Source organism: Merops nubicus, unplaced genomic scaffold (genome assembly GCF_000691845.1).
Source record: "Merops nubicus isolate BGI_N331 unplaced genomic scaffold, ASM69184v1 scaffold40747, whole genome shotgun sequence".
NCBI lineage: Eukaryota > Metazoa > Chordata > Aves > Coraciiformes > Meropidae > Merops > Merops nubicus.
This window is the reverse complement of record NW_008623010.1, coordinates 665-25,661: the sequence shown is the minus strand read 5'-3', so window position 1 is coordinate 25,661 and position 24,997 is coordinate 665. Positions and strand designations below refer to the sequence as shown.

Here is a 24,997-nt window from a genome sequence, read left to right as displayed (position 1 = left end):
TATGCCCTCTCAGAGTATTTTCTGAGACACTCAGAGCAGAGCAGAACCTCCCTACAGCATCAGCAGCACTGCTGCAAGGCTCGAGCAGGGAATAGCGTGTTCATGATGCCACCTGCTCCCCTTCCCTTGGGGGTTAATGGCACTGACATGTGCCAGTGAATCATTAAGCCCAGGAGAAATGGTTCTCCTGCAGTAATTGTCTTCTCACTGCACAGTAATGTCCACTAATAGTACTGAGAGTCTTTGCCTTTGGGAGGCTTAGAGTGTTGGAATTAGAAAATGGGTATTTGTGCTCTCCCTGACCCTGTGCAGACTTTAACCTCCCTGGAGGGCCAACTTTAATAATAACCAACGGGCTTGCTTAGAGATATTATAAATAAGCTGATAAGTGAGCCTATATGACAGGGCTGCTATTATACCAGAGGGTTCTGTTGACATGACAAACTGTTGCTGAAGCTGGAGAAGTGGTGCTGGAGTCACCGGGCTCCCAGGCAGAACATCAGTGGTGCCTGTTGTGGAGGTTCACCCTGACACATCTCATACTGCCTTGTGATGTACTTCCATAGCTATTCACTGACAGCTTTCCAAGGTATTTTTAGCACAAACAAAATAAAACAGGAGTTTTTTACACAAAAGATGCCTCCCACGGTTTACAACTGTTGCGAGCCTCTTAAACTACTATGGGATGTTATAATTTTGAAGGTGGGTCTTGGAGGTTGCAGGGCATGGGATGTCTGGAGTCCTGCACAGTCACTGCACTAGAGAGCTGGGAGATGCTGCAGCTGCTGTGGGGCCCAGATGCAGCCGTACCCGAGCAAACTGCAGAGGAGAGCACACGTATCACACGGGCAGGACAACTCCTCTCTAAAGTGCAGCCCAGCCAGGCCTCCCCTCACCGGTCAGATGTTCCACGACCTCCGGGGCAATGCTGCGCAGCAGAGCTGCTGCTTCTGCCCACTTGCAGGGAGAGCTGAGGTGCCTCCTGGCTCAGCCAAAGCATGGAGGGATTCGTCCTCCCACGTGCTGGTCTGTGTCCCCAGGCTGTGCACCCCACCTCTCCCTGCAGGCTGGGCCCCGCAGGAACTCCTGCCAGCGGAGGGGAGCGAGTCTGGCAGGTCTCTGCGCTCCCAGGGAGGGCCGAGTGGCTCTGCCCACCTCGGGGCCAGGAGAGGGAGCATGGCAGGCACCGAGCCCAGGCCCCCACAAGCAAATCTCCCCATACTGGGGGTCCCCAGGGAGCCCAGCCTCCCCATCACCCGCCTCAGGGATCTCTTTTCCCCCAAAATAGGAAAAGCTTTTAAGATAATGACTCTTACTTGGTGCCCCTGAGCCCGCTCAGGACACATCCAAACTCCTCTCCATGAGTACAAGGGCCACGGATCTGCCTCCCTGGGGTGAGGAGCCTGACGCTGCAGCTAACCGCTTCAGCCCCGGGGCCTGGAGCTGCAAGGGGAGGAAAGCCACCAAACCTTCTGTGACTCACGCCGAAACCACGAGTCCTCCGCACTTCCAGCCAGGCCTGTAATCAGGGCTGGAGAAGGGCTGGTCCCAAAAGGGCGGGAGCGTGGCAACGCTTTGGCTGCCAGAGGGGTCACAGCCCGAGCTAGGTGACCACAGCTTGTCCCCAGGGGTGCAGACCCCAGGCTGGAGGGAGCTTTTCCAAGCAGCCATGTCTGCATTTCCCCTTGGCTGCCCAGGGGCTGCTGTGCAGAACCTACAGTAGGTTTTGCCACTGACAGCACTCAGACCAACTCCAAAAGTTGGTCTTTTGAGGAAAGTGATGTTTTTAGAATTCTGCCATGGAGGCACAAGGCACACTGGTGTGCTTACAGCTTAAGATTCATCCACCACCTGGTTACCAGCTGCTTAAAAATCCAGCCCTGCCCATTTGCTGCCTTTGCTTACAGGCACCCTCCAAACCAGTTGTGATTGCTTTGGGAATGCTGTTATGAGCTCAGAATCTCCTGTCTGCCTGCCGCTCGCTGCTGCAGCGCTACAGAAGCTCCTGCGAGCTCTCCCACTGCGCTCGGGATCAAAGCCACCAGCTCAGCTCAGAGCACTGCTCAGAGTCCTAAAAAAAGCTCATAGGCTTTCATCCTCGCTGCGCTCCGACAGACGTCTTCTGGCCCCTGCGGAGTGCCCCGCGGAGTGCCTTTCTCTCTGCTGTACCCGAGCGGGAAGAACCCTGCCGAAAAGCGCCTGAAGGTCTCGGAGCCTGGCGGCCCCGTCTCCCGCGGCTGGGAGCTGGGTGGCGGGGAGGGAGGCAGCGCTGGAGTGCTGGTTTCCAGGAGCAGGAGCTCAGCCTGGTGGGCATCCCCTGGAGGTGCCAAGCCCAAGGGCCGTGCCCTGTGTCCCGCCTCCTTGAACACCTGGCTCTCAGCTGGACTGGGAATTTGGGCACATTTTTTCCATCTCTGGGATGGAGTTCACATGCCTGGTTTTTGTTTGTTTGTTTGTTTGTTTTATATTTTTTGTTTTGGTTTGGTTTTTTTCTGAAGAGTCACAGAAGAGTGGAAGCAGCGGCCACAAGATGCAGTCCTCCAGAGCACCAACATTCCCCTGGAACAGGAAAGAAAAGCTGCCTGATGTTACTCCCAGATACCAGGACGTCTGCCTCACTTCTGCTGCCCTGGTGTGGTCCCCTGCATGTGCCAGGCACACAACACCACTGAGCCCAGCCTAGGATTACCTAAGGCCCCATTTACTCACAAGTAACAGCAGCACATTCTCCATCCCTTGGGAGGCCAAACAGAGCATCAAAGAAAAGCCCCAGTGGGCAGAGCTGTGGGCAAGTCTGCACCCAGCGCCAAGTTAGCTCCTGGACATAAGCCTCAGGGCAATGTGAGCTGCTCTGGCACAGATCTTTGTTAAGGAACAGAGCTGGTGACCTTCAGTGCCATGTGGGACACGTGGCATTCAGATGGGATGTGCGTCCTGGGAGAGCACCACGCCCCAGACACTGGCACAAAGCCTTCTGCCCAGCAAAGCTCACGTGTGGCCACATCCAGAGCAGACCCTAAAAACCAAGTGTTGTTGGTGCTCTTCTCTTTGCTCAGGGGTTTCTGGAGGATCTCAACATGGGTTTCAGTTATGGTACAAACCAGAGCACGACTGCAGCAGGTCAGGAAGTCACAAAAGCCTCCATGGTCAGGGTCCTGGACATGGAGCCGAGCTGGGTGGTGCAGGGTCCAGCCACAGCAGCCAGGGCCACAAAGAGCCTTTCAGGGTGGCAAGCTGGGGGGGCTCAGCCCGGGGGTGTGGTACCAGCCTGTGCAGGGCCAGCAGCACCAGCCAGGGCTTGGCTCTGGCTGGGCTTTGTGCCGGCGACTGAATGGGCTCTGGTATCCCCGTCACTCCTTGTTCTCATCTGGCAGGGCTGAAAGGGACCTTTCCAGGGCCTGGGGACAGTTGTTCACCTCCACCCAGAGTTCAGGAGTCACAGTGCTTGTGGCACTATGCTGGGTCACAGCACCAATACCTGTGGGGGGTCTGTGGGGACCAGCAGAGCCATGAGGTACCACACACTGGGGCTCTGGGGTGTGCCTGGGCTTCCAGACAAGCTAAAAGACCCCTTGGGCTACACAGGGGAGGGAGGTGAGCAATGGCTTAGTGTTGCAGCCAAGGAGCCCGGGTAGCTGCGTACCGTGTTTCCAGAGCCTCTTCCACACAGGAGGACCAAGCTGATGGACAAGAGACTTGGCTGCATGCTTGCCCCGGGTGCTGGAGGTGTCCTGCCAGCTCCCCTCCACGTGCAGATGGCAAGTGGCTGGAAGGGCCCCAGGGGTTCCAATACAGGTCCAGCACCCTGGGGACAGCCCATCCTCCCCCCCGAGCACCTCACAGCCCTCCTATGGCAGCCAGGGCAGGAGCCACTGGAAGCCATGCAGCAGAGCTGCTCAGGTCACAGCGCTGTGGTGGTTGCTGCAGGGAGTTAGAGCTGGGTGACTTCTGGCAGTGGGTGGCTCTGGCAGCAGCACAGCATAGGCCCAGAGCTTCCCAGGGCTGCTCGGGTCAGGGGAAACACCACACATGGGAAAGCTGCTTTCAGGGTCAGGCTGCTCCCCGCCACGGCTGGCAGGGCTGCAGGCACAGCTGCTTCAGGTTTCCAGACTCTGTGGGAGCGCACAGTGACCCACTGTTTAGCCACACTCACCCACACCCATCCTGTGGTAGGCTGCCCTGTGCCCCTGCAGCCTCCCCAAGATGTCACATGGTCCCCTGTGGCACCCCTGCCACATCCCCATGTGCCCGTCTCATCCCTATGCCATGCTGCACACCTACCCACACTTCCCAAAACTTGCTTTAAGGAACAACAGGGTTAAAAAAAAAGTCCATCAACCTCTCGATGACCCTTCTAGTAGCTCACCTTTCCTAGCACAGGGCCACCAGCTCCAGCTGTGGGTGCATCCCCAGGTTTTAGTGTGGAGTACACAGAGAGCTCAGCCAGGGACAATTGCTGTCCCCAGGGCACAGAAAAGGTTTTGGATGGCAAACTACAGCTGAGAAAAATCTTTCAGAAGACCCCGCGCACCTGCCTGTGTATTTCTGTCTCCTCTTCAGTGATGAAATGCAGATGGGGCACTCCCAGATACTGGGATGCTGCCAAACACAGGAGCAGCCTGTTCCTGCAGCCACCTTCCGGGCCACCAAATCCCTAGGCCTGAACATGTCACCCCACACAGAGGAGCTGCCCTGTGCCTGCCAGGGCTCCCCACACATTGGTTACACCCTGCACCGGGGCACCCCTTGAGACAGAGGACATCAGCCTGGCACGGCACAAAGCCATGCGTACCATGACAGAGACATGGCCACGGCTGAGAGGAGCCCAGGAGACCCTTGCTGGCCCCACGACACTCATCCCTTCAATCCCCTCACCATCAGTGCCAGAGCAGGGCTGGAAGTGCCTTGATCTGGCCCAGCAATTAACCTGAGGGATCTCCCAGGAGCTGAGAAACAGAGGAAGGGTCACACGGGAGAGAGGGACAAGGGGGAGGAGGAGGAAGGGTTGTGTCCCTGGGGGATGCTGCCCGAGCAGCAGCAGTACAAGCAGGGCTGTGCCAGGCTGTGTCATGCCAGGGGTTTGGAGCCCTCTCTCCTGCACGGAGCCCTGCTTTCCTGGCCTGCCAGTGGTGTTCCTCATGAGAAGTGCTGCTCCAGGGCAGGGGAGTTGGGAGATGAGCACATTGCTCCTTGCTGAGGGGTTCGGTGCTACAGAAAACTCGTAAGGAACACAGAGAGGCAGAGCCAGCCCGCAGCATCGGCAAGGGGAAGGCGAATCCCTGTCTCCAGGGGTGAAGGGCAAGTCCCACACCTGCAGAGGTCTCTGCCAAGCACGGCTGGTCCCCGTAGAGCAGGCTCGGAGAGGCACGGAGCAGGGTGGCATCCAGAGGAGCTTCAGGGAAAGCGCTGGTGAGATGGAGGAGAGCAGCTGCCTCTGCTCGTGCTGACCCAGCACCCTCTGCTGCACGCCAGCACCCAGCCAGAGGCACATCCACGGCTGCAGGGGACAGCAGGGACCTCTCAGCAGCGAGCAGCAGCAGCAGGGTCTAGAAGCAGCAGCAGGAAAAGGAGGGAAGGGGTGTCCTCCTGCCATCATCGGGACCATTCCCAAGCACAGCGGTTGAGCAAGGGCAGTGTCAGAGCTGCCAGGAGCATCCCCATGGTGCAGAGACATTCCTCACCCCTGCGTGCTGCTCTTGCCCTGAGGATCACAGGCTTTGCTCACTGCAGAAAGGGGAGGCAGAGGCTGTAGGGGTCAATCCAGCCCTGTAGGGCCGGAGACCACCATCCTCCACGCCCCCCACAAGGGGGATGAGTAGCCAAAGGCAGGGCTGAAACAGGACCCTGGGCCATGAGCAGGGCAGCAGATCCCAGCTGGGGCTGGTCAGTCCTGATGATCTACCAGAGAACAAGACCTTTCTCTATGGTTTTAAACCCACTGTAGATCCTGAGATGACACACAAGCAGTAACCCAAAGCTTCCAATCTGTAGTTTTTCCTGGTCTCCCCTTCAGATCAGTTATACTTTCAGTCTCATGACAACAAACACTCCAACTTCACCACGTTGTGGATAGGATTCTGTTAAGGTTTCCCACAATGCCTTCAAGATCTCATGCTAGGAGGAGCAGTGAATACTCACCCTGCGTGCCTTGGCACAACAGAAACCTGCTGCTTTCTGTGCTAGCAATGCCCAGCCCTAGGTGGGCTGGTTCAGAGGCACCAGCAGCATTCAGACTCCTAAGGCCTGAAAAACTGGCTGGAAGTATTCGTGGCAACATGTTATCTCGGAAGATTTATGGTCCATCCTGCTCCAGGCAAAGTCAGGAATCCCACCCCCATGGTTGCTACGGATATCACGGCATTTTTTATGCTACTGCTCTGACATTCACAGCCAAAGGAGAAATGAGAATAGGAACATTTACGCTTTCACCCTGGGCTCAGGCAAGGAGCTGTCGGGGGGGCTGGTGAGTGAGTATTCGGGAGGGGGAGAACAGGCTCCTGCCACTTCCCAACTCACGATTTGGGCTGGAAAATAAAGTGAGGTTGTGCTCCAGGATGAATATCTGCGCAAGCCTGGGCGGGGGATTTTAGTCTTTTCCCCTGGGAAGGGCATGACCCCTTGTCAGTGCCCAGCCCCATGAGGTGATGGAGAGGGAAGCAGTGAGAGGAGCAAATACCCCAGGGACTGGCGTGTGGAAGCTTGCCAGAGCTGCAGAGGGAGGACGGGCTGAAGGCCCTGCCGAGGGCTGCAGTGTGGCTGGGGTGGCTGCAGCGGGGCCGTGGCTCCCAGGGCTCCTTGGCACCACAGCCAGACTCCAACCAGACTACGGGTGGGACAACCCACTTGCTGCATGGCTGTGAAACTGGACCATCCCTGCTTCAGGAGAGCTCTGTTCCCCTAGGACTCATGTGGGAGGTGAGGACAGGTCTCCCAAGCTTTTCTGCTAAAGATGTCCCACATCACACAAACAATTACACAATCTTGTGCTACAGAAGGGAGGGAAGAGTATGAGTCCGGAGGAGCCTGCAGCCAGGTCCAGTCCCTCTCTCAGTTCATTATGGTGGTAGAGGCCCAGAAAGACAGACAGTCCTTTGTAATTGGGGACAGATGTTAACAAAAAGGCATCTTCAAATAACCACACTCAGCAGCAAACAAAACACCACGTTAGCAAAAATTATTTTAAGATAGCAACCTACGTCTTAGCCAGACCCCCTCACCCCTATGCTGCCCCCCAGCCGCGGCGAGCTGCCTTCTGGCTGTGGGAGCAGAGGAGCCTGAGCTGCGCTTCCACAGGCACTCCTGAAGTCCTGGGGACCCTTAGAAGGTGGTAGACAACTACCCCTGCCTGCCCCTCCCCGGAAGCAGGGGAGCTGCAGAACAGCATCTGTGTCACTGCCCGTCCCTCTCTGCGCAGCCATGGGTGGCAGTCCCCAGTAACACAGGCCAAGCTGGGACCCTTGTTTGCTGCTGCCCCCCTTGCTGTGCTGCTGGCAGGGGGTGAGGGAGACCTTGCTCCCATCAGGCTGTCCATGACAGGCTGACAGTAGAGCATGTGCTACCCCACCTGACTGCCAAAATCAGGTCACAGTCAAAGCATCTCTTTCACCCAGCACCCAGCGAGAGCTGCGATGCCCAGGTGACGGGTGGTGACACGCAGGGGGTGGCACTGCCAGCACTGCTTGCCATCTGTGTGACAGGTGCACGGGCTGCTCCTGGCTCGGGCATCTCCCACTTCGTGCACTCATGCACAGTGAGGAAGAGCTTGCTGCCTGCTGCTTTGGTGGTACCAGGCCAGTGCCTCCTCTCGCACGGGGATGCACCAGTTGAAGTCTGCAGCACTGCAGTGCTGCGCAGGAAGCCCCACATCACTGTGGGGAAGAGGGAAGAGAAACCAGTGCCATGATCCTGAGTGGTATCTCTCCAAGGAGATGTCACCAGATCTCCTGTGAGTTACGCTTGTGATTCCCTTCTTGTCTGCTGGGAAGGTAACTTCTTTTCAAAGCCATAGTCCACGAAGCGCCAGCAGCTGCACAGACACTTCGCAGCAAAGCCCCTTCACTTCAGTGCAGTCTCAGCACAGAGAGGGATTCGACTTTGTAGCTCAGCTGCTGAGCCACTCATGTATTTATTGGCATATCTGTTTCATGGTTATATTTTATTCAGCTGGGGAAGCTGCCCTGCACTCCGTCATTCCACACTGCCACAACCAGAGGGGTCCTTTCCTCTTCTCTGTTTGCAGAGCAGTCCGTTTCCAAACTGCCAGCCCAGGACCACAAGTCTTGGCCAGACTCACAGGGCTGAGACCTAGGAGGGAGCCTGGGCCAGCCCCCTGCTGGGACGCAGGAGCTGAGGCAAGGGCTTGGCACCAGTGCTCACAAAGCTGCGCAGCTTCCCCGCTGGGAAAGGATTTTTCTCTTTAACTGGGACATCCCTGCACTTCATTCCACATAACGTGGCAGTAAAGGGGTCACTAAATGCTGGTCTCAAATGCAGCACCCACCACTCTCATCACTAGGAACATAAAGTTCTGAAAAAGAGTAGGATTTCATGATTTCCTCATTGAGGCTGAGAACAAGGCGTAACAGAGTAGTTAAAATTACCCCGTCCCTGCTGCCTCCCACCACACAAGGGAAAGTTATTTTTAACTCCAGGTTGCCCAAGGGATGCTGCAGAGTGAGATCTGTGGCATCATCACCAGCAATCTTTGCCTGGCAAGAAGTTTGGGAAGAGAGCCCTCCCTCCATCCAGCAGGGATCAGACTAGGGCCCAGGGATGGACACCACTGCAAACTGGCCTCTCCAGTCTCCCCAGCTCCTCCTGGGGGTGCAGAAGCTCCCACAGAGGCAGCTCTGCAAGTGCAGAGGACCAGGCGCCTGACCAAGTCACCTTTTGCTACATTTCTGTTCTTTTTAGTGTTCAAATAAACCTGGTGAGCTGAAGCGACTTCTGGACCTGTGGTGGTACCATGCAGGCAGAAGCTAGAGAGCATGGAGTTGCAAGTACAGCCAAGCAAAACCAGAGAGGATAAGCTTTCATGTTCTTCTCACGGCAAACCCTGAAACTGTGGGATGGCCAAGATCCCGGTGGGAAAGCCAGTCAGCTTGCTGCCCTCCTGAGCAGCATCAGCTACCACTGTCCCCGTGCCAGGAAACCTGGCACAGAAGGCTGGAGGAGCCGTGATGCAGAGCAGCACCGTGGCCGTGGCCCCCCAGTGCCCGTCAGCCGCAGCGCAGGGCAGCGGCACCCTCACATCTCCCCAAGCCCCGGAGTGGTGGCACAGCTCCAGAGCTCCCTGGGGGCACCAAGGAGCTCAGAAGCCTCCAGAAGAGGTGCTGTGCAGACATGAGCATGGTTCTCACTCTTTGGCTCTACCTTTCTGGCTGGGAATGGATGTGGCACTGTTAAATGCCTGCTACGTTTGCTCCCAGGGCTCTCTGAGCCAAACTGAGCTAACTCAGCTGCACACTCAGGCTTTTCCACAGCTAACTCCACTCATGTCTGTATCAAACCCAGCAGTAGGTGTAAGTATACATTGGGAGCTAGCATCCAGAGCAGAATTAAATCTCTTTTTTTGTGTTACTGAGCAACCCAGGGCTAAATATTGAGACAACAAGAACTTCGCTTGTAAAGGTTTTTCTCTTTCTACTGTGTCACCTGCAGCAAACATTGTTATCCAGCTGTTTTGCAAGTTAGTCCCTGTGCCTGCTGGGTCTCTTGTGGTTCATACTTCTATGTTTTGTCTCCTGTGGGAGTCCAGTACAGATGCAGGTTTAAGAGCTGTGAACAGACAGAGTCCAGGGGTTAGGGGTATTTGTCATGAGATGCAGGATACATCTACTACTCTGTGCAAGCCTTGCACTACCCAGCATGGACATGTAAGACCCAAGATTGCAAACCAGACCCTGACTGCAGTGTGAATGCTCACCTGTCATGAACCTCACCAAATTAAACAAACACCACTAACAGATGTGAGCTTTTCACCTAAAATATATTTTAAAAATAAAGAGAGGGAGCCTCTGGATTTTGTTACCATTTATCTATACATTTATTAAGCCAAATAAGCTTGCTCATGTCACAGTATGTTACCAGAGCACATGAGATCCGTTCTCATTAACTTATCTGCTAACAATGATATTTGAACTACTTGTTTGCTTTTTGTCTTTCAAACTTAAAAAAAATAACCCTTTCCACATTTTCCTAGGAAAGGATGTTGGATATTTTTTTTTCCTTTTATATGGTATGAAACAAATGTTTCTCAGACATGTAAACAACCATCATGGAAATGAAACTGCTCTTCAAGTTAACTTTGTTATGGGCGTTCTGTTAGATTTACATCATGTTAGATGTATTTCAGCTCAGTGACTCCTTCAGTGGGAATTACCATCATCACCTGCACTGCAGCAGTGCCCAGAGGCCCTGGTCGGGGTTCAGAACCTTCTGTGCAAGGTGCTGTACGAACAGCTCGGTGTGACTCTGAGGTCCCTGGTAAGAACAGCATTCTCTGATGTGACCTTAACCCTCTCTGCTTCCCTCTGCTCAGCGGTGATCCCCACAGATTGTAGGAGCTGGGGTGAAACTCTTCTCCAAATTAAGTCTCGAGTTGCTGTTCAGTTACTGTTGAAGAGAAACGTTGCTGTGGGCCAATCCTGACTCCTGCAGTCTTGTGTGTAAAGCTGCTCACACTCATGGGAATGCTCATGTGAGTAAGAAACTCCTGTGGGCAAGGTCTGCGGGACTGAGTCCCTGGATTGTTGAACTCCTTTGCAAGGAAGCATGCAAGAAAAGCAGACCAGTTCCTTTCCTCTCAGGTTTCATCAGTATAATTCTAAGAGTGAAAGGGACAGGGTCAGTTGCTCAGTTTCAGCACCTTGAGCATTTTGAGTTCTGATCCCCGAATTAGAGAAGCCTCTGCTCTGCCTTGGGCTACGGTGACCAGGCCTGGAAAAGTCTGTTGGACACTGCTGGCCACGAGGAGGCAGTGGCTGGCTGCTGCCGCATGGAGGGCACCTGTCCTATGGTGTGAAGGCTGCATCCTAGGCAGGAATTGTGAAGATTGTGTTCGGCCACCAGCGGAAATGATTCTGAAAACACTTCAGAGCAATTCAGTTTAAATAACAATTATAGCTTGACATTTGAGGTGAAAAATAAAAGAATGCTGTGAAATAAATAGCAAAGAATCAATGTCTCTGCACAAACATAATGTCTTCCTGCCTATGAAGCACCCTTTGCAAATCACTGCCCTGTAGGTTGCACTGGATGTTTCAATGAACCCTTTAGAGCTAAAACACAGTACTCTGAAACGAGGTTAGAAAAATTTAGGAAGGACTAACGGGAAGTGTGTGCGACGCTCTCTGCAGAACAAGTCTCCCACCTGGGCAGCCCTGGCGCGCGAGGCCTCAGTAGACGTAGAGCCGATCCGAGATGGCGGCGGGCATGTGCGTCATGATCTGCATGCGCAGCCACCAGTAGTAATCCATGGGGTGGTAGCGGGTGTAGGGGGTGGTGGAGGTGAGCGCGTGGGTGACGCTCTCGATGACGGGCGAGGTGTCCGTCGAGCCGCTGTTGCAGTACGTCTCCATCTTGCTGACCTGCTCGTCGAAGTACTTCCTGCCGTAGTCTTTGCGCACTATCTCGGGGAGCTCGTCCCACATTTTGTCGGCTATGGCTTTGATCCGCTCGGGGCTGTACAGGTTGGTGGCAGCTATGAAGTTGCCGGGCTCCACGATGCTGACCAGCACCCCCTGGGGCTGCATTTCGTAGCGCAGGCAGTCGGAGAAGGCCTCCACGCCGAACTTGGTGATGCAGTAGGGCGAGCGGGCGGGACTGCCCATCCGACCCATCATGCTGCTGATGTTCACCACGCGACCTAGGACAGGCAAAGCAGAGCTGACCTAAGCTGAGCTGAGGTGCCCGACCCAGAGCAGATACCTGACACACCACTCGGACTCCTCGACGCACATCCACCTGCACAGCCACCACCCACCCGTAAGTGCACCTGGCAGAGCTGCTCGTGGCTCTGTCTCAGCACTGCTGGCACACGCAACGGCCTTCAGGCAGGAGAACAAGCCCATCGCTTGTGCTCCCTGGCTCATTGCACCTGAGGGACCCGGCACATGGTGACACACAAAGCTCAGTGCCACGGGGAACACACAAGAGGCTGGACAGAGCCTGCATGGTAGGAAACAGGCTGAGCCCAGGCAAGAGAAAGCAGCAGCACAGAAAAGCCTCTGGCATCAAGGCTGAGCTTGTTTATTTGCAACTCAAAGGCAAACAATCCAGGAGCCCAACGGTGTCTTACTGTGTCTGCCTCTTAACAGGGGATGTGTCACTCCTGCACCACAAATGGGCAGAGCAGTCTAAATTCAGCACACCCTTTTCTGTGTGACAGCTGGATTATGGCTCCAGGCACAGAGCTAAGGCCTCTCTCCCCTCCAGAAGCCACTCATTTTGGCTGTGGAGAATGCTGGAAGGAGACTGTGGGTGCTGCAGTTCTCCACATTGTTTATCAGTGCTCATGGCTGAGTTGTGTTAGAAACTTTGACAAGAGAAGTGGATAACTTTCCATGGTGGAATAAATGGCTTCTGGCCCACATACAGCCCAGGTCTGCATCCCAGAACAACACTGTTAATGTCTGTGGTTGCCTCAAAAGTAAAAAATATTTAGTCAGGCAGTTGGTCCCAGTACAGGAGAGCTTTTGCCCCTTTATGCCGAGACCCATCTGAGCTCCAGGTCTGCATTCCCTCGTTGCACAACCCCCACCTCTCACACTTAGAAGCTCCCAAAGTCACAGAGCTGACAACCTCCCTGCAAGCAGCACACCAGAGGACTCTGGTGCTGCCCACCCTGCCAGCACTGCCACAGCTGGTTCCTGGATAGAGGGGAGGATTGCTCCCGGCACTGGAATTTATGGTGAGCTGCAGCTTCTCAGCAGGTAGAAGAAGGCATGGCAGCTTAGATCTTGTCTGGGATGTTGCATGAGAAGGCAGCACAGATGGGAAAGGGAAATACTAAGGGCGTTTCAGTACTGCTGCCTTGCTGTGCAACTCCGAGCAGTTAGGATCTGTCATCTGTGTGCATGCTGTGGGTCACATTCTGTTTGTAAAGGTCTGAAGGTGGCCAGTGATGCAGAGGGAAGCGTAACAGACCTCTAACACAACAAGACATGGGGTAGAATGAGGGACCTTCTCCAAGGAGTTCTAGTCAGGAGGAGATCACTCACCTTTTGACCTCCGGATGAGTGGGAGGAAGGCCTTGGTGGTTCGCACAGTCCCCCACAGGTTCACTTCAGCAACCTCCATGTAGGTGTCCATGCTGGTGAACTCGACTTCCCCGAACGTGGAGATCCCAGCATTGTTAACCAGCCCCCAGAGCCCTAGAAGACAAGCAGAAAGCTTTCCCTCTGTGCAACTAATGAGAGCAGCTTGGAAAAGGCCTTGCTAATAGATTATTGAACCACATAACAGAGCTTTTCATTATGACTTGTAATGATGGAAGCCAGACAGAAGAGAGTCCAAAGCAATTCAGTCTCCTGAGCAAATGTAACCACAATCAGGATCTGCCCAACACTGCAGCCACAAAGTACCACGAATGAGGCTTCCCGCGAAGTCCTGAGCCAACACAGAACTTCAGCCTTGTCAAAGCTGTCCTTGCACCTCTCTTTTTTTCTCTCACGACTTTTTAAAATACAGCTTCTAAATGCAAACTATAAGAATAGGAAAGACCCAGTAAGAAACAAAACAATTCTTTCAAATAAAATCCCTTGTGTGACTATAAGAGCTAGAATGTCTGTAGTTCTGGGAAGGGGAATTTGGGCATGGGTGGACATGGGTGGGCACACACGCCACAGCTTCTCCCTTTAATTCTGCAGGAACCAAGATGGCAACAACTGAAGCTACCAACTCATTTGCCAATGAAAAGAAAGATTAAAAAGGGATTAGCAATAAAATGAACTCACTTCATATAATATCCTAAAACGCACAGGAAACAGACTGAAAAATGTCTGTGAAGGCTTCTCTCTGCTGTTTAGAAATACTCGCTGGACTATGTTGACTGTGTCCAGATCTGTGTTCTCAGAAGCAGCCCAGAAAAGGCAACTTCATCTTGGTCTACGCTTGAGAATATAGGGCCACAAAATTTAATTTGTATAGAAGATCCATACATAAAAATTAAATGTAAAGAAAAGTAGAAGAAATAGGTTTACGCAAAACCCAAAATAAAACTTTACTGATCATATTCCTTTTGAACAACCTTCATGCATTTAAGTGTAGATGTTCATGAGGGGGAAAATGTAGTTCACCAAAGGTGGAAAAGTTCCAGGAATGGATGAGCAACTGGGATTTTCACAGGACTGCTGCAGAAGTTACTGTCATCACCTCAGCAGAATGAGGTAGGCAAGCCAAGAGTCAGTAACAGCTGCCCCCTGAACACTGAAATCTGTGATATACGGTAATATCTGCAATGGCATTAATGATACTCAGACAGCTTCATGGGATATCCTTGGGAAAACCTCTCCATTTCCTTTGCCTTTTGAAAGTTTGGGGGAAACATTTCAGTTGCTAACCCCCAATATTTGGGCACTGGCCAGGTCTTACTACATGAAGGGAGTCACAGTAAACTTCAGATGGCAATAATATAGCACTAATCCCAGGACCTTGAACACCACCTAATTTCTGCCAATGTCCCTATAGGCCCTAGTGCAAACAAAAGCAGCTTTCTTTGCACGTGCTGTCTTAAGGGGGAAGCTGCTTTCTGATATGGTACAACATTTAAACAGGTCACTTGGTCTGCACTGCTGCTCCTCAGAGCTTTGTGCCCTTCAGTCAAACTCAGCTTTTGAAATACGCCCTGAAAATGCCCTCAGAGCCCAGCAGAGGGAGCTCCTGCCACCTATGTGTCCTTAGAGCCCGTTGCAGGCTCCTACCTTTCTCTGGGTCCTCCAGGCTGCTATTCACGTGCTCCACCGCTCGCTCTACTTCTTTGCTGTCACAGACGTTGAGCTGGACGGTTCTCATTCGATCGCTCTTCATGTCGTCCAGTTCCTTGGAGCCACCTTCTCCCTTGTCCTAAGAGGGGAAGAAAGCACCAGCTTGAATCTGGCCCAAGAACTTGTGTAGAATATCAAATGCACAGCAACCATCAAATCAAGCAAAAGAGAGTGCACAGGGCAGTCACGGAATGATCAGGACAGTCCTGCAGCTCCGAGAGGAAGCGGAACAGACGTAGCTGCTCCTGCAGAGCACCATTCCTCCCTGTCTCCATCTGCCATGAGCCCTCCCACCAAGTCCTGCCACCAAGACCGCCGGTACAGACTGCTCTGACCAGCAGCCAGAGCTGGGGCTGCAGCTGCAGCCCAGCCCATGCTCCCGAGATCACGCAACGGCTGCGGCAGGGGTGGGAGGTGGTGCCGTGCTCCCTGCGGCTGGCACGGGGTGCAGCACGCACCTCGGGGGGTCAGGGGCTGCCTGGGGGGGCACTGCCTGCCTGCTGCCCTTCGCCGACCTCGCACAGCTCCCGCTGCCTGGGCACCCATCAACAGCCTCCAGCAGGCTGCTACAGAGCCCCGGCACCCGCTGCCTGGCCAGTGTGCCCGCCAGCAATCCCCTCCAGCACCTTCTCCTCCTCTGCCTCCTGCCGTGAGATTTTTCCCACTCCCATTCCCACCTCCACAACTTTTTCCCCAGCTCAGAACAACAGATTCCCCCAGCATACCACACCCAGTCACAGCCCCGCTGTGTAACTGCAGCCAGCCCCACAGACACCCTTCACATGGGCCAGACCTGACAGCAACAAGCTGTGTGCCCAGAGCTAGTCCTTCACAGCAGTGAAGCCTGGCTGTGGTGCTTCCAGGACACAGACACAGGATACTCAGATGAATTTGGGACTATCCCTGAATCACTCCTATGCTTACAAGCTACTGGACTGTGCTGGCCACTCCAGGGTACTTTTATAGGGGATGGGGTGGTCTAACTCTGAAAATAACCACTTTTTAGGAACACTCCTGTTTTTACTGTAAGAAACTCTCTCTGTCCCCTCAATATCATCACTCACTAGAAGTCTTTTACTCCCCATTAACAGGCCAGACATGGAGTGTGTCCCACAGGGTCATCTGCTGGCTGCACAGCTCTTCCCTCACCACTCAACCCTCCAGGTAGCCCTGCTTGCCATGTCAGCACCAGCAGGTGAACATCAGAGGGCTCTTCACCCCTGATAGATGAGGCTTTTTTTGATAGATAGCTTTGTTCCCTCTGACCTGGAACAGGACAGTTCTTCGTAGCAGAGCTGTGTCCCAACTACTGAATGACATTAGATTGTTCCCAACACCCTGAGCCACTGGCACTCCCTGTCAGAGACTGCCAGCAGTCAGTTGTAAAGGGGGAGACGGTGCCTGTGTCTGCAGTCTGAACCCAGGCTGCCCATTTGCCTACCTGGGCAAGAGTCCCCTTCAGACACCACACTTTAGATACCACATGAGGGTGGCCACATGTCCCCCAGTCCCTGTGCCACCTGTATTCCAAAAAAAACCTTCTCCTGGCTCCTGCCATTCCTGGGTTTATCCACTGTGCTCACAGGCAGTTCACTAACTTAAGTACCTGACATCTCCTCTGCCGCCTTCTCCACCCGTCCTTATGGCACCACAGACTGTTAATACTGGTTAGTGTTTGTCCTTCAGACAAAGCATCTACCACACTCTCTTCACACGGAAGCATACTGCATACAAAATGGAGCAGTTATAAGTCCCATGCACAACTTAGTGGTGTTCATTTTTACGGTGACTGAAAATAGAGTTTTGTGCTACATTTGCTGCTCGCTCAAAAGCACCATTGGGTAGAAGCCAGTGTGTGTGGCAAAGCCTTGAAACACACACAAGTAGCACAGGTAGGAATGCTAACATGCAATCAGCCAGTGCAAACATGCAAGTCCCTTGGAAACAGAAGATACACCTAAAGGGAAGAGGAAGAATAATAAGGCTAAGGTGCTCCATTCCCTTGTCTCAAGTCTGTGAGCTGCTACAAAAATCTCTGGACCGCAGCAATACAACAGCCTCAGAAGGTCCCTCTACTAGGACCTCCACAGCATCCTCATCTTCCTCCCTTACAGGGTTGGCTCAGCAAGCCAACATTCCTCCTGCCCTGCCACCCACGCAGCTGGGTGCTCCGACAGGGACCCTTGGGGCTGGGATCCTGGCCAAGAGCTGGACTCTCAGCGTTAACCCAGATCCATGGGGCCATTTCCTCAGCTCTTCAGAAAGGGCAGATGTGTGGTATTTAAGTCAGGCACTCTGTGATTGTGTCATGCTCTCCTGGCATGGGGTACAGCCTGTCCCACAATCCCCAGGCCCATACACAGCAGTGGAATGACCTTCTCATGCTATGCCAAGAGACCAGGACATCTCTGCTGTCAGCCCCAGGGTCCACTGTCCCCATGGCAAGAGGACTGAGCTCTTGCACACTGAAAAAGCACACCACTGCCTCATCTTTGTCTCTCCATGGTTGCCCTCTGGGGCCCACGGGCTTCAGCTTGTATCTTTATCAGTGTGTCCCTGAAGCAGTATGTAATGGCCTGTGGCTCCCAGCACTCCTGTTGAGCCCTACAGTTACTGGCCTGCATGCTGGCTTGCTCACATAACCTCTGGCTTTGCCCCCCCCTCCAGGCCCCAACAGGCCTGAGCACACAACGTACAGCAAGCAGGGGTTCCACCACACTCCTGACAGCCAGGACAAACATCACTGATGTCCACTGGTAACAGATACCGATGGAAAAATACCTGCTTCATCTTGTGTCAGCTGGCTCCTCCAGCCACTAAGCAAAGAGGGAAGAGCAAGACAGCTGCAGCGTGATCGTTCACTGGATCCAGTCTACCACTGCCTTTTGGCAATGAAGCATCAGCACAACCCTCACACTGATACAAGTGCCAGTGAAAATGTTAGGAAGAAACTGCGTGTGAAATAGCACACATGGCACAGACCCACCCTTGGGCCCTCCTCAGTCACGACTCTAAACACCTCTTGCAGGTTTCCTTCACTAAAAACACAGTCAGGTGCTCAGGATGTGGCCACTCACGGAAACCCTTCCTGAAGAACAGTCAGCACTGCACACACTTTTCATATGCAACAAGGCTGTGATGTTCCCAACAGCAGTGCATACCCTGAGGACACGGTGGCCCCCCAGGTTGGAGTATGCTTCTGATGTGCAGGTGTGCTGTGAAAAAACAGTCCTGTGAAAATAACACTGGAATTTCATAGCCACTTCCTCTCTGCAAGGGCTTCTTCTGCCCCTAAAATCAGCACCAGCAATAATTACACGCTGATCAAAGTTCTCCTTATGGTTCTGCTAGTGAAATCTGTGGCACAGTGAGAATTCAGCTGAGCACTGGAGCTGAGTTCTATAGAACAGTTTCTATATAAAATGTATGGCCTGGAGACACACAGAAGGCCAACCTATGTAAGGAGTTTTGATGTTTTGCAGTGTTTTTCTGACGACAGCTGCTGTTCCCAGTCTTGTCACAGTCACAAAGGTTTTGGAACACGGGATGCAAGTCCAGCTAAAGAAGCAATATTTAATTACAGTGACATAGCAAAGCTTTCTGCTGATTTGTGACAAGGAAATAAATGTTGATCAAAGCCTACAGAGCTCTGGCATGCTGCTGCATGTCAACTTATGCTAAAATTGTCAGAAGCCAAGATTTTCCACTAACATGCATTCAGCAGAATGAGTACTGAAGACACCAAAATGGAAGGGAGGTTTCAGTGACAGTTAAAGACATGCTCTCTGAAAATTGGGTCTTTCCAGTGGCTCAGAGGAAGTGAAACCCAGAAGCAACTTTGCAGCTCTGAAATTTTTGTTTCCTGTCGACATAAGGGTGGGTTATTGTTTTAAACAGTGGTTTTTAAGTCTGCAACATTCTTACATTCTCTAATGCTGATCTTTGGTTAGAAAAGCTGAGTAGAAACATCTGCCAAAAAAGCACTTATCTACACTCTCTCTTCCTGACCTTTTGAAAAGCAGCAGTTCATAAGAAGCATCTTGTTCTGCTGTGAAGCCTGTAGAGGGAGCCCAGGTTAACAAATAAACCCTTGACCCAAAGCTGAGACACCAGAAAGGACTGAGCGATAAAAGACACTCTCTTGAAAAAATGCAGCAGAAGGAAAATAATCATTTAAGCACAACTTAGTAATAATGGGAAAATTAACAGCAAAAATAGTATTGATAACATTAAAAAACATATGACTATCTTTAAATAATATAACTATTCAAAATACATTTAGTGATCAGTGAGCTAAAAGATTAGCATGAAAATAACTGACCCTCTCCAGGATATCCCAAAGACTGATTGTTTCTGTTAGGAAATGGCCATGCAGATGAAGAAGTGCTGGGGCTTTGTAAGGGAGAGAGGCTAAAGCTCTCTCCTACCCTCTACAGCAGGTATCTCCAGGAGAGTGTACCAAGACTGTGTCACTAAGCTACTCGTGGCCTGATCTTGCTCTCACTTGCACTAGTGGAACTCTGGTGCCTTCGCAGAGATTTCAGGAGACCCTCAACACACACTGAGGCATTGCTGTACTCACAAATATAGAAAAATATTTTCATACCACATGCCATAAAGTGCACTGGTGGCTTAGTGGATGTCACAATTAATCAAAATAAGCCCTACCTAAATACGTACAGTCTAAGAGCAGGGCCAAAGGTGCAGACTCAACCTGATCCCAATATTTGCTTACAGATAAGCCTATGAAATTAGATTTGGGGTTCCAGTCCATCAGATATGGAACAGATCATAGCATTGTGATTCAAATAAGAACCTCCCTAGATACCGTTCAGTCCTGGTTCTGGTCTGGACCAGGTTAAGCTCCAGGAAATTCAAGCACTCATGCCTTTCCCTTTAAGCTGTCAACGACCCTCCCTGTCCCTGCCAGAAAGCTGTGCAGTGTGGGGATGAAAAGTTGGATTTGCTACGTGTCTGTGCCCATGCCACGGGTGAAGAATACAGGTTTTGTTTTCCCTACCTTTTGCAGGCAGCCAGCGTAAACAATTAAGCCTTTGGTGTGCAGGTGCTTGGCCAAGGCAAATCCAAACCCCGAGTCACAACCTGTTATAAGCACAGCTCTGCTGCCAATCTGCAAAACAAAACAGAACAAAATGCACCTGAATTGAGTATTTGAAATCGGCGATTTGTAGTGCACAGAACAAAGCCATGTCCTTGGCCAGGATCAGCCTGTTCCAGGGATGTTCTCTACATTCATTGCCAGCTACTGCCACCCAGTGCCTCCTGAAGACAAGAAACAAAGGTTTTGTACCACGCTCACTCCAGTGAGGCAGGATCACTGTCCTCCCAATACTAAGAGAAGTTCTGCAGCTCTGACAACAGGCTCCCAAGGCAAAGAGACCAAGCAAACCACCAGTCTCTGGCAGTTCACACCCATCTTAAGTCTGAAAATATACCAGACAGTTCCCAAGACAGGTTTTGCCTTCAGTAGGAACGATTCCTGTAAGTTTAAAGCAGTCAGGAGTCCGTTCTTCTGTGCCATGCAGCCCAAAGGGTATGGGGAAGAGAGCCTGACTGAAGAAAGGACATGGGTCAGCCTTACTGACTGCTCACTCATCTTTTTCTCTCTTGCAAGTAAACCCACTATTGCTTAGTTTTAAAAGCTGAACAGAATCAAGTAGGTTTAATATTTGAGATTAAAAACACTTCATTGTCTCTATTTTTCTTTTGTTGGTTTTTGGTCTTCTTATTCTTCCAACTTAAAATTTAAATAGAAGTACAACTAATTCCTTCTCCAAACCCCTTTGTCTACCTCAAAGAGAGGCAGCAGTCAAGTGACATGGTAAAAAATGCACAGGGTATCAGGCATTCCAGCAGCAACTAGTGCACATGCAGCTAGGCGCAGCTGTGGGTGGGATTAGGTAATAATTACTTGCAATTCATTCCAACTCATCTCTCTTAAACTAGAAATTTGGCTTTCCCCAGCCTACAGAGACTGATCAGGGTCACACTGGAAACCAAGGAGTGAGGCAAAGGCCATATCCAAATTCCTCTGAGACTCTGTCCCAGGCTTACAGAGCAAGATGTGCATGCTCTAGCACTGCTGCAGAGCCACATGACAGGCGAGAGGGCAGAACATCACTCTCCTTTTGCCTGGCACTGCTCCTGGCAAGCTAGTGCCTTCATGGAAAGGGCTGCTAAAGAAGGGGGCCACTCTCCAGATCAAGAGGTGAGGTCACACCAATTTATTTACCTCTCTTTAAACAACCATACTCCAAAAAGAGTGCACTATTAAGAATCTGTCATGCAAATTCCCTCCACTCTAAGGTGGAAGATTTCATCTTCTGAGTCAGTTCCAAAAATAGAAAAAACTCACTAGTCTGATTGTTTATTTCCATCCTTAGCACCATGTACTGTGCTACGTAATGGAAGCTCTGTGATAGGAAAGAATGTGGAGTATGTTGGAGAGGTCCAGCTGAGAGTCTTTCTGGCAAATCAGAAAGGAGAATTTGGTCACCAAGCTTCAGGGATCTTAAAACCCCAGCTCAGCAGAACCAGTTCCTGGAAACCACAACCACACTCACCTGATCAACTTCACTTGCATAAGAGCGGCTGCCACATGGGGACAAGACAGGGAAGCAAAATCTTTGCAGAGGCCTGTTAAAAAAAACCCAAACAACAGACCAGTCAGGTATGGAATATCCTGTCTGTACCTGGGTGCTGCAGCACACATGGAAAGGAACGTAGTGTTGCCTGCATGCATGATTTAGACTGTCATTTGAGCCGACAGAATCCAGTCCACAGTTCCCCTTAGTCTGAGCCTGTGTGTTTCCTGCAGTATGAAACATTTGTTTCTCAAAAGACCTTGATGCTATTTCCAGCTGCAGACGCTGTCTGGATATTACCAAGAATTCTAAAATAGGTCCCACACTGGAGGCACAGAGCTGCTTCCACCCACAAAACCTGCAGCACAGTGTTTTCATCTCCAACAGCAACAACACTCTCACTTAGAGCTGCACAAAGCTCAGGCAGAGGAAGTTGTTCATTTGTCTGATGGAAGGATTCTGTTGTGGCATTGTCTCTGATACCCAGCTAAGGTCAAATTTGCTTGGATCTATCTCATTGCTTTTACACACAGCTCCACCTTTCTGTCATGTTGGACCACGCTTCTTGCTCTGCAGTGTCTACCCATTAGATACTCTTACATCTTTTCTCCCTTCTTTGCAACTGTTTAAACCAAGACACACTAAGTCTTTGATCAGTATCTGCCATGCAGATCTGAAGCTCCTCTTCTTAGAGCATCTGACTCCCGGGAAGATAAACCATGTTCACAAAGACAGACGAGAGCAAAGCAACAATGCCTTCCAGGGAGCGAGCATCCCATTAGACAAGCTATGCTACCAGCAGCAGCACGCTGTCTTAGGTCTTGTCATCAAAAGGACAATGCAGCAGGCTGACCCTAGCTTCTATCCTGGGCAGCCAACTCTCTGGACTGTATCAACTTTTCCAGTTTTGCTTGAGGCACTGACACTGCCATCCCAGAGCCTTCTGGCCTTCCCCTTGACTTATTGTACTCCATCTAACCTCTGTCCCCTCTAACAACATCTATCCTTCAGCACAGCTTATCTTCCAGACAGCTCTTCTAAGTGAACCTGCATAATCATCGACAATTATCTCCTGCTCACACATCCCAGGCGCTCCCAGGGTGACCTGTGCTGCACCAACAGCAACCTGCAGACACTGTGGCCTCGGAGCTGCCTTGGGAAAACAAGGCTAGAAAAAGGGTCTGCCAGAACAGAAGCTTTGAGCCAGATGGGACAGGAGCTGGTTTATATTCAGACAACAGTGTCCGCTCACCTCCCTGCAACAGTTTAGCTCTTTTTCTAACTTTGAGTGTCACAAGACCAATCAGCTCTTGAAATAGCAACAGCCAAGGTCAGTCTCCAGGCAAAGCCTGTGTTAAGATCACTGACCTCTAAACCTGGCTGGGAACTTTCATCTCAACAACAAGCTTCCTGGTGTGTCTCAAAGTGCCCAGAAATGTCCTAACATTCTTTTAGGTGCACAAACAGAATTTTTATTTTTCAGCGTCAGGTCTGGTCCTGTTACTTCACTGCAGAGCACTGATCTGCTGCCCTTCTTCACAATAACCTGTAGAGAACAACGACTTGACGTTCTGCCTACCTTGACCAGAAGGCAAGGGCATAAAATAGCTGCTGGCTGCAGACCAGCAGGGACGTCACCAGAGGAAGGAGCAGTGACATGGACGTGGTCACCCCCACCCAGTGCAGTAACGTGGCATGAGCCACTCCTGTCGTTCTGCACAGCTGAGCTCCAGAGACACAACTGACACTTTTCAAACACACAGAATGTCCTCAGATTGCATCTGTGCTTGCCACCATGCATCTGCTTTTGTTCACTTACACCACAAAGGGCAGCCCTCAGCTTCAGGAGTAGAGTACATAAATGCTACCTCCATGCATTAAGATACCAGTACAGTGACAACACTGCCTTTCAGATGAACAGCTGGATTTCCATTTCAGGTTTAGCAGCTTAAGGGTACTTCAAAAAACACAATATATTTTTGCCTTGAATACAAGATGTACAAAGCACAAATACACAGTAAGCAAAGCAAAAGAAGGGGAAAAAAAACTGCTGAAAATTCTTTCCTGAAGTTAGTAACACATTAATTTGTATTTTTAAGGGCACAGCAAATTCCCACTGGTGCAGCTTTGGTGTGTGTATGAAGCAAACAGGAGATAAAAGGCCTGTGTCTGTTTGCACAGGGAATCTCTTAACAGCTTGGCTATCTTTGGTCTCTACAACTCTGTGTCACAGGAGCCATCCTTGACAGTGATGGTGCTGGATACCACTGTCAACAGCAGCAGAACAACACTGGAGGTGGCAGCTCTTGCTGAGCAGGTCATAAGCCACTTGTAAACAGCCTGTGTACAATCGGTGGTCCACACACCATTGTTTGAGAACCCTGCTCTAAAACAAAGCCAGTGAAAGCACTCAACCTGCTCTGAATTTGGACTTGTAGGGTTCTCATCACATATCAATACAAAAGGTATGGTTTTCAGAGCTAGGAATTACAATTAGAAATTTTCTGTTCATGTTCAGAAAAAAAGTTTCATTACTCAGCCCACCTCCACTTATCACTAAAAGCCTCCCAGTCAACTTTCTCTCTCGTTTCATGTGATTCATTGCCTCCTTAATAAACTCATAGAAACATATGACAGTTCCTTCCACTGCAGCAAGGTCTACTTTATGATATTCAGGAATAAATCCTTGCTTAACACTGAGTTAATGCTCTACTCAACCCACTTTCGACTCTATGTGATTGTCTAAGTGTAAGAAAAACCAAAACCCCAAAACTCCTCTTTGCATATAGAGTCCATCTCCTCTGTGCTCAGGTCAATGACCATGCACTGGCACAGGTTGTCCCAGGCAGGTTGTGGAGATTCCATCCTTGGAGATATTCAACAGTACACAGCTCTGAGCAACTAGCTCAGGGAGGCTGGACCAGGTGACCTCCAGAGGTACCTTCCAACCTCAACCATTTTGTGATTCTGTAAATAAACTCTCCCACTGAAATCAAATAAGCCTTTGATGTGTGCTTCACTCAGGATCTTGCTCTTTGTTCTGCACCACCAAGTATCCTTACCTGAAGCCATTCCCTGGGTCCTTGAAATTCAGGGCTTTCACAGAAAAGTTCAGGAGAGGCCGGGACAGCTTGGTAGCCAACATGCTTTCAATTAACACACTCTGCCAACAGCAAGACTGCTCTCCTTAAGCTCTGCAATACAAGATAGCACCTTTGGTTTAGTTGCTCAATTATTTTTTAAGTCATTCTGACTCTCAAATATTTCAACAATAAAGTCCAAAGGAACTCATCTTTCCCCTTTGCAGTACCTCACAGTGAGATAAACAGCTCAACCTTCAACCACATCAAGACACTTTCAAATAAAAAAGATTTTAAGCAAACTGACAAGTATTTGGGGGTATCTGAA

General features: G+C 51.1%; 1 protein-coding gene across 1 annotated transcript; it reads right to left on the bottom strand.

Annotated features, from left to right (window-relative positions):
- Nucleotides 1-11,067: 11,067 nt before the first annotated feature.
- Nucleotides 11,068-24,788, bottom strand: BDH1 (3-hydroxybutyrate dehydrogenase, type 1). Its single transcript, XM_008944964.1, has 6 exons — nt 24,652-24,788; nt 21,569-21,641; nt 20,005-20,115; nt 14,922-15,063; nt 13,221-13,373; nt 11,068-11,866 (listed from the first exon to the last, which is right to left on the bottom strand). The coding sequence occupies exons 1-6, from the start codon at nt 24,732-24,734 to the stop codon at nt 11,397-11,399; spliced, it is 1,032 nt and encodes a 343-aa protein (XP_008943212.1). The 5' UTR covers nt 24,735-24,788; the 3' UTR covers nt 11,068-11,396.
- Nucleotides 24,789-24,997: the final 209 nt, after the last annotated feature.

Bases quoted from the DNA above. Each gene is read 5' to 3' on its own strand.
- BDH1 (XM_008944964.1), bottom strand. From the start codon at position 24,734: ATGTTGGCTACCAAGCTGTCCCGGCCTCTCCTGAACTTTTCTGTGAAA. The intron at 20,116-21,568 runs GTGAGTGTGGTT...TTTGTTTTGCAG, and splicing joins ATGCAAGTGAAGTTGATCAG to ATTGGCAGCAGAGCTGTGCT. The intron at 15,064-20,004 runs GTAGGGAAAACA...TTCCCCTCTTAG, and splicing joins ACGCTGGCTGCCTGCAAAAG to GACAAGGGAGAAGGTGGCTC.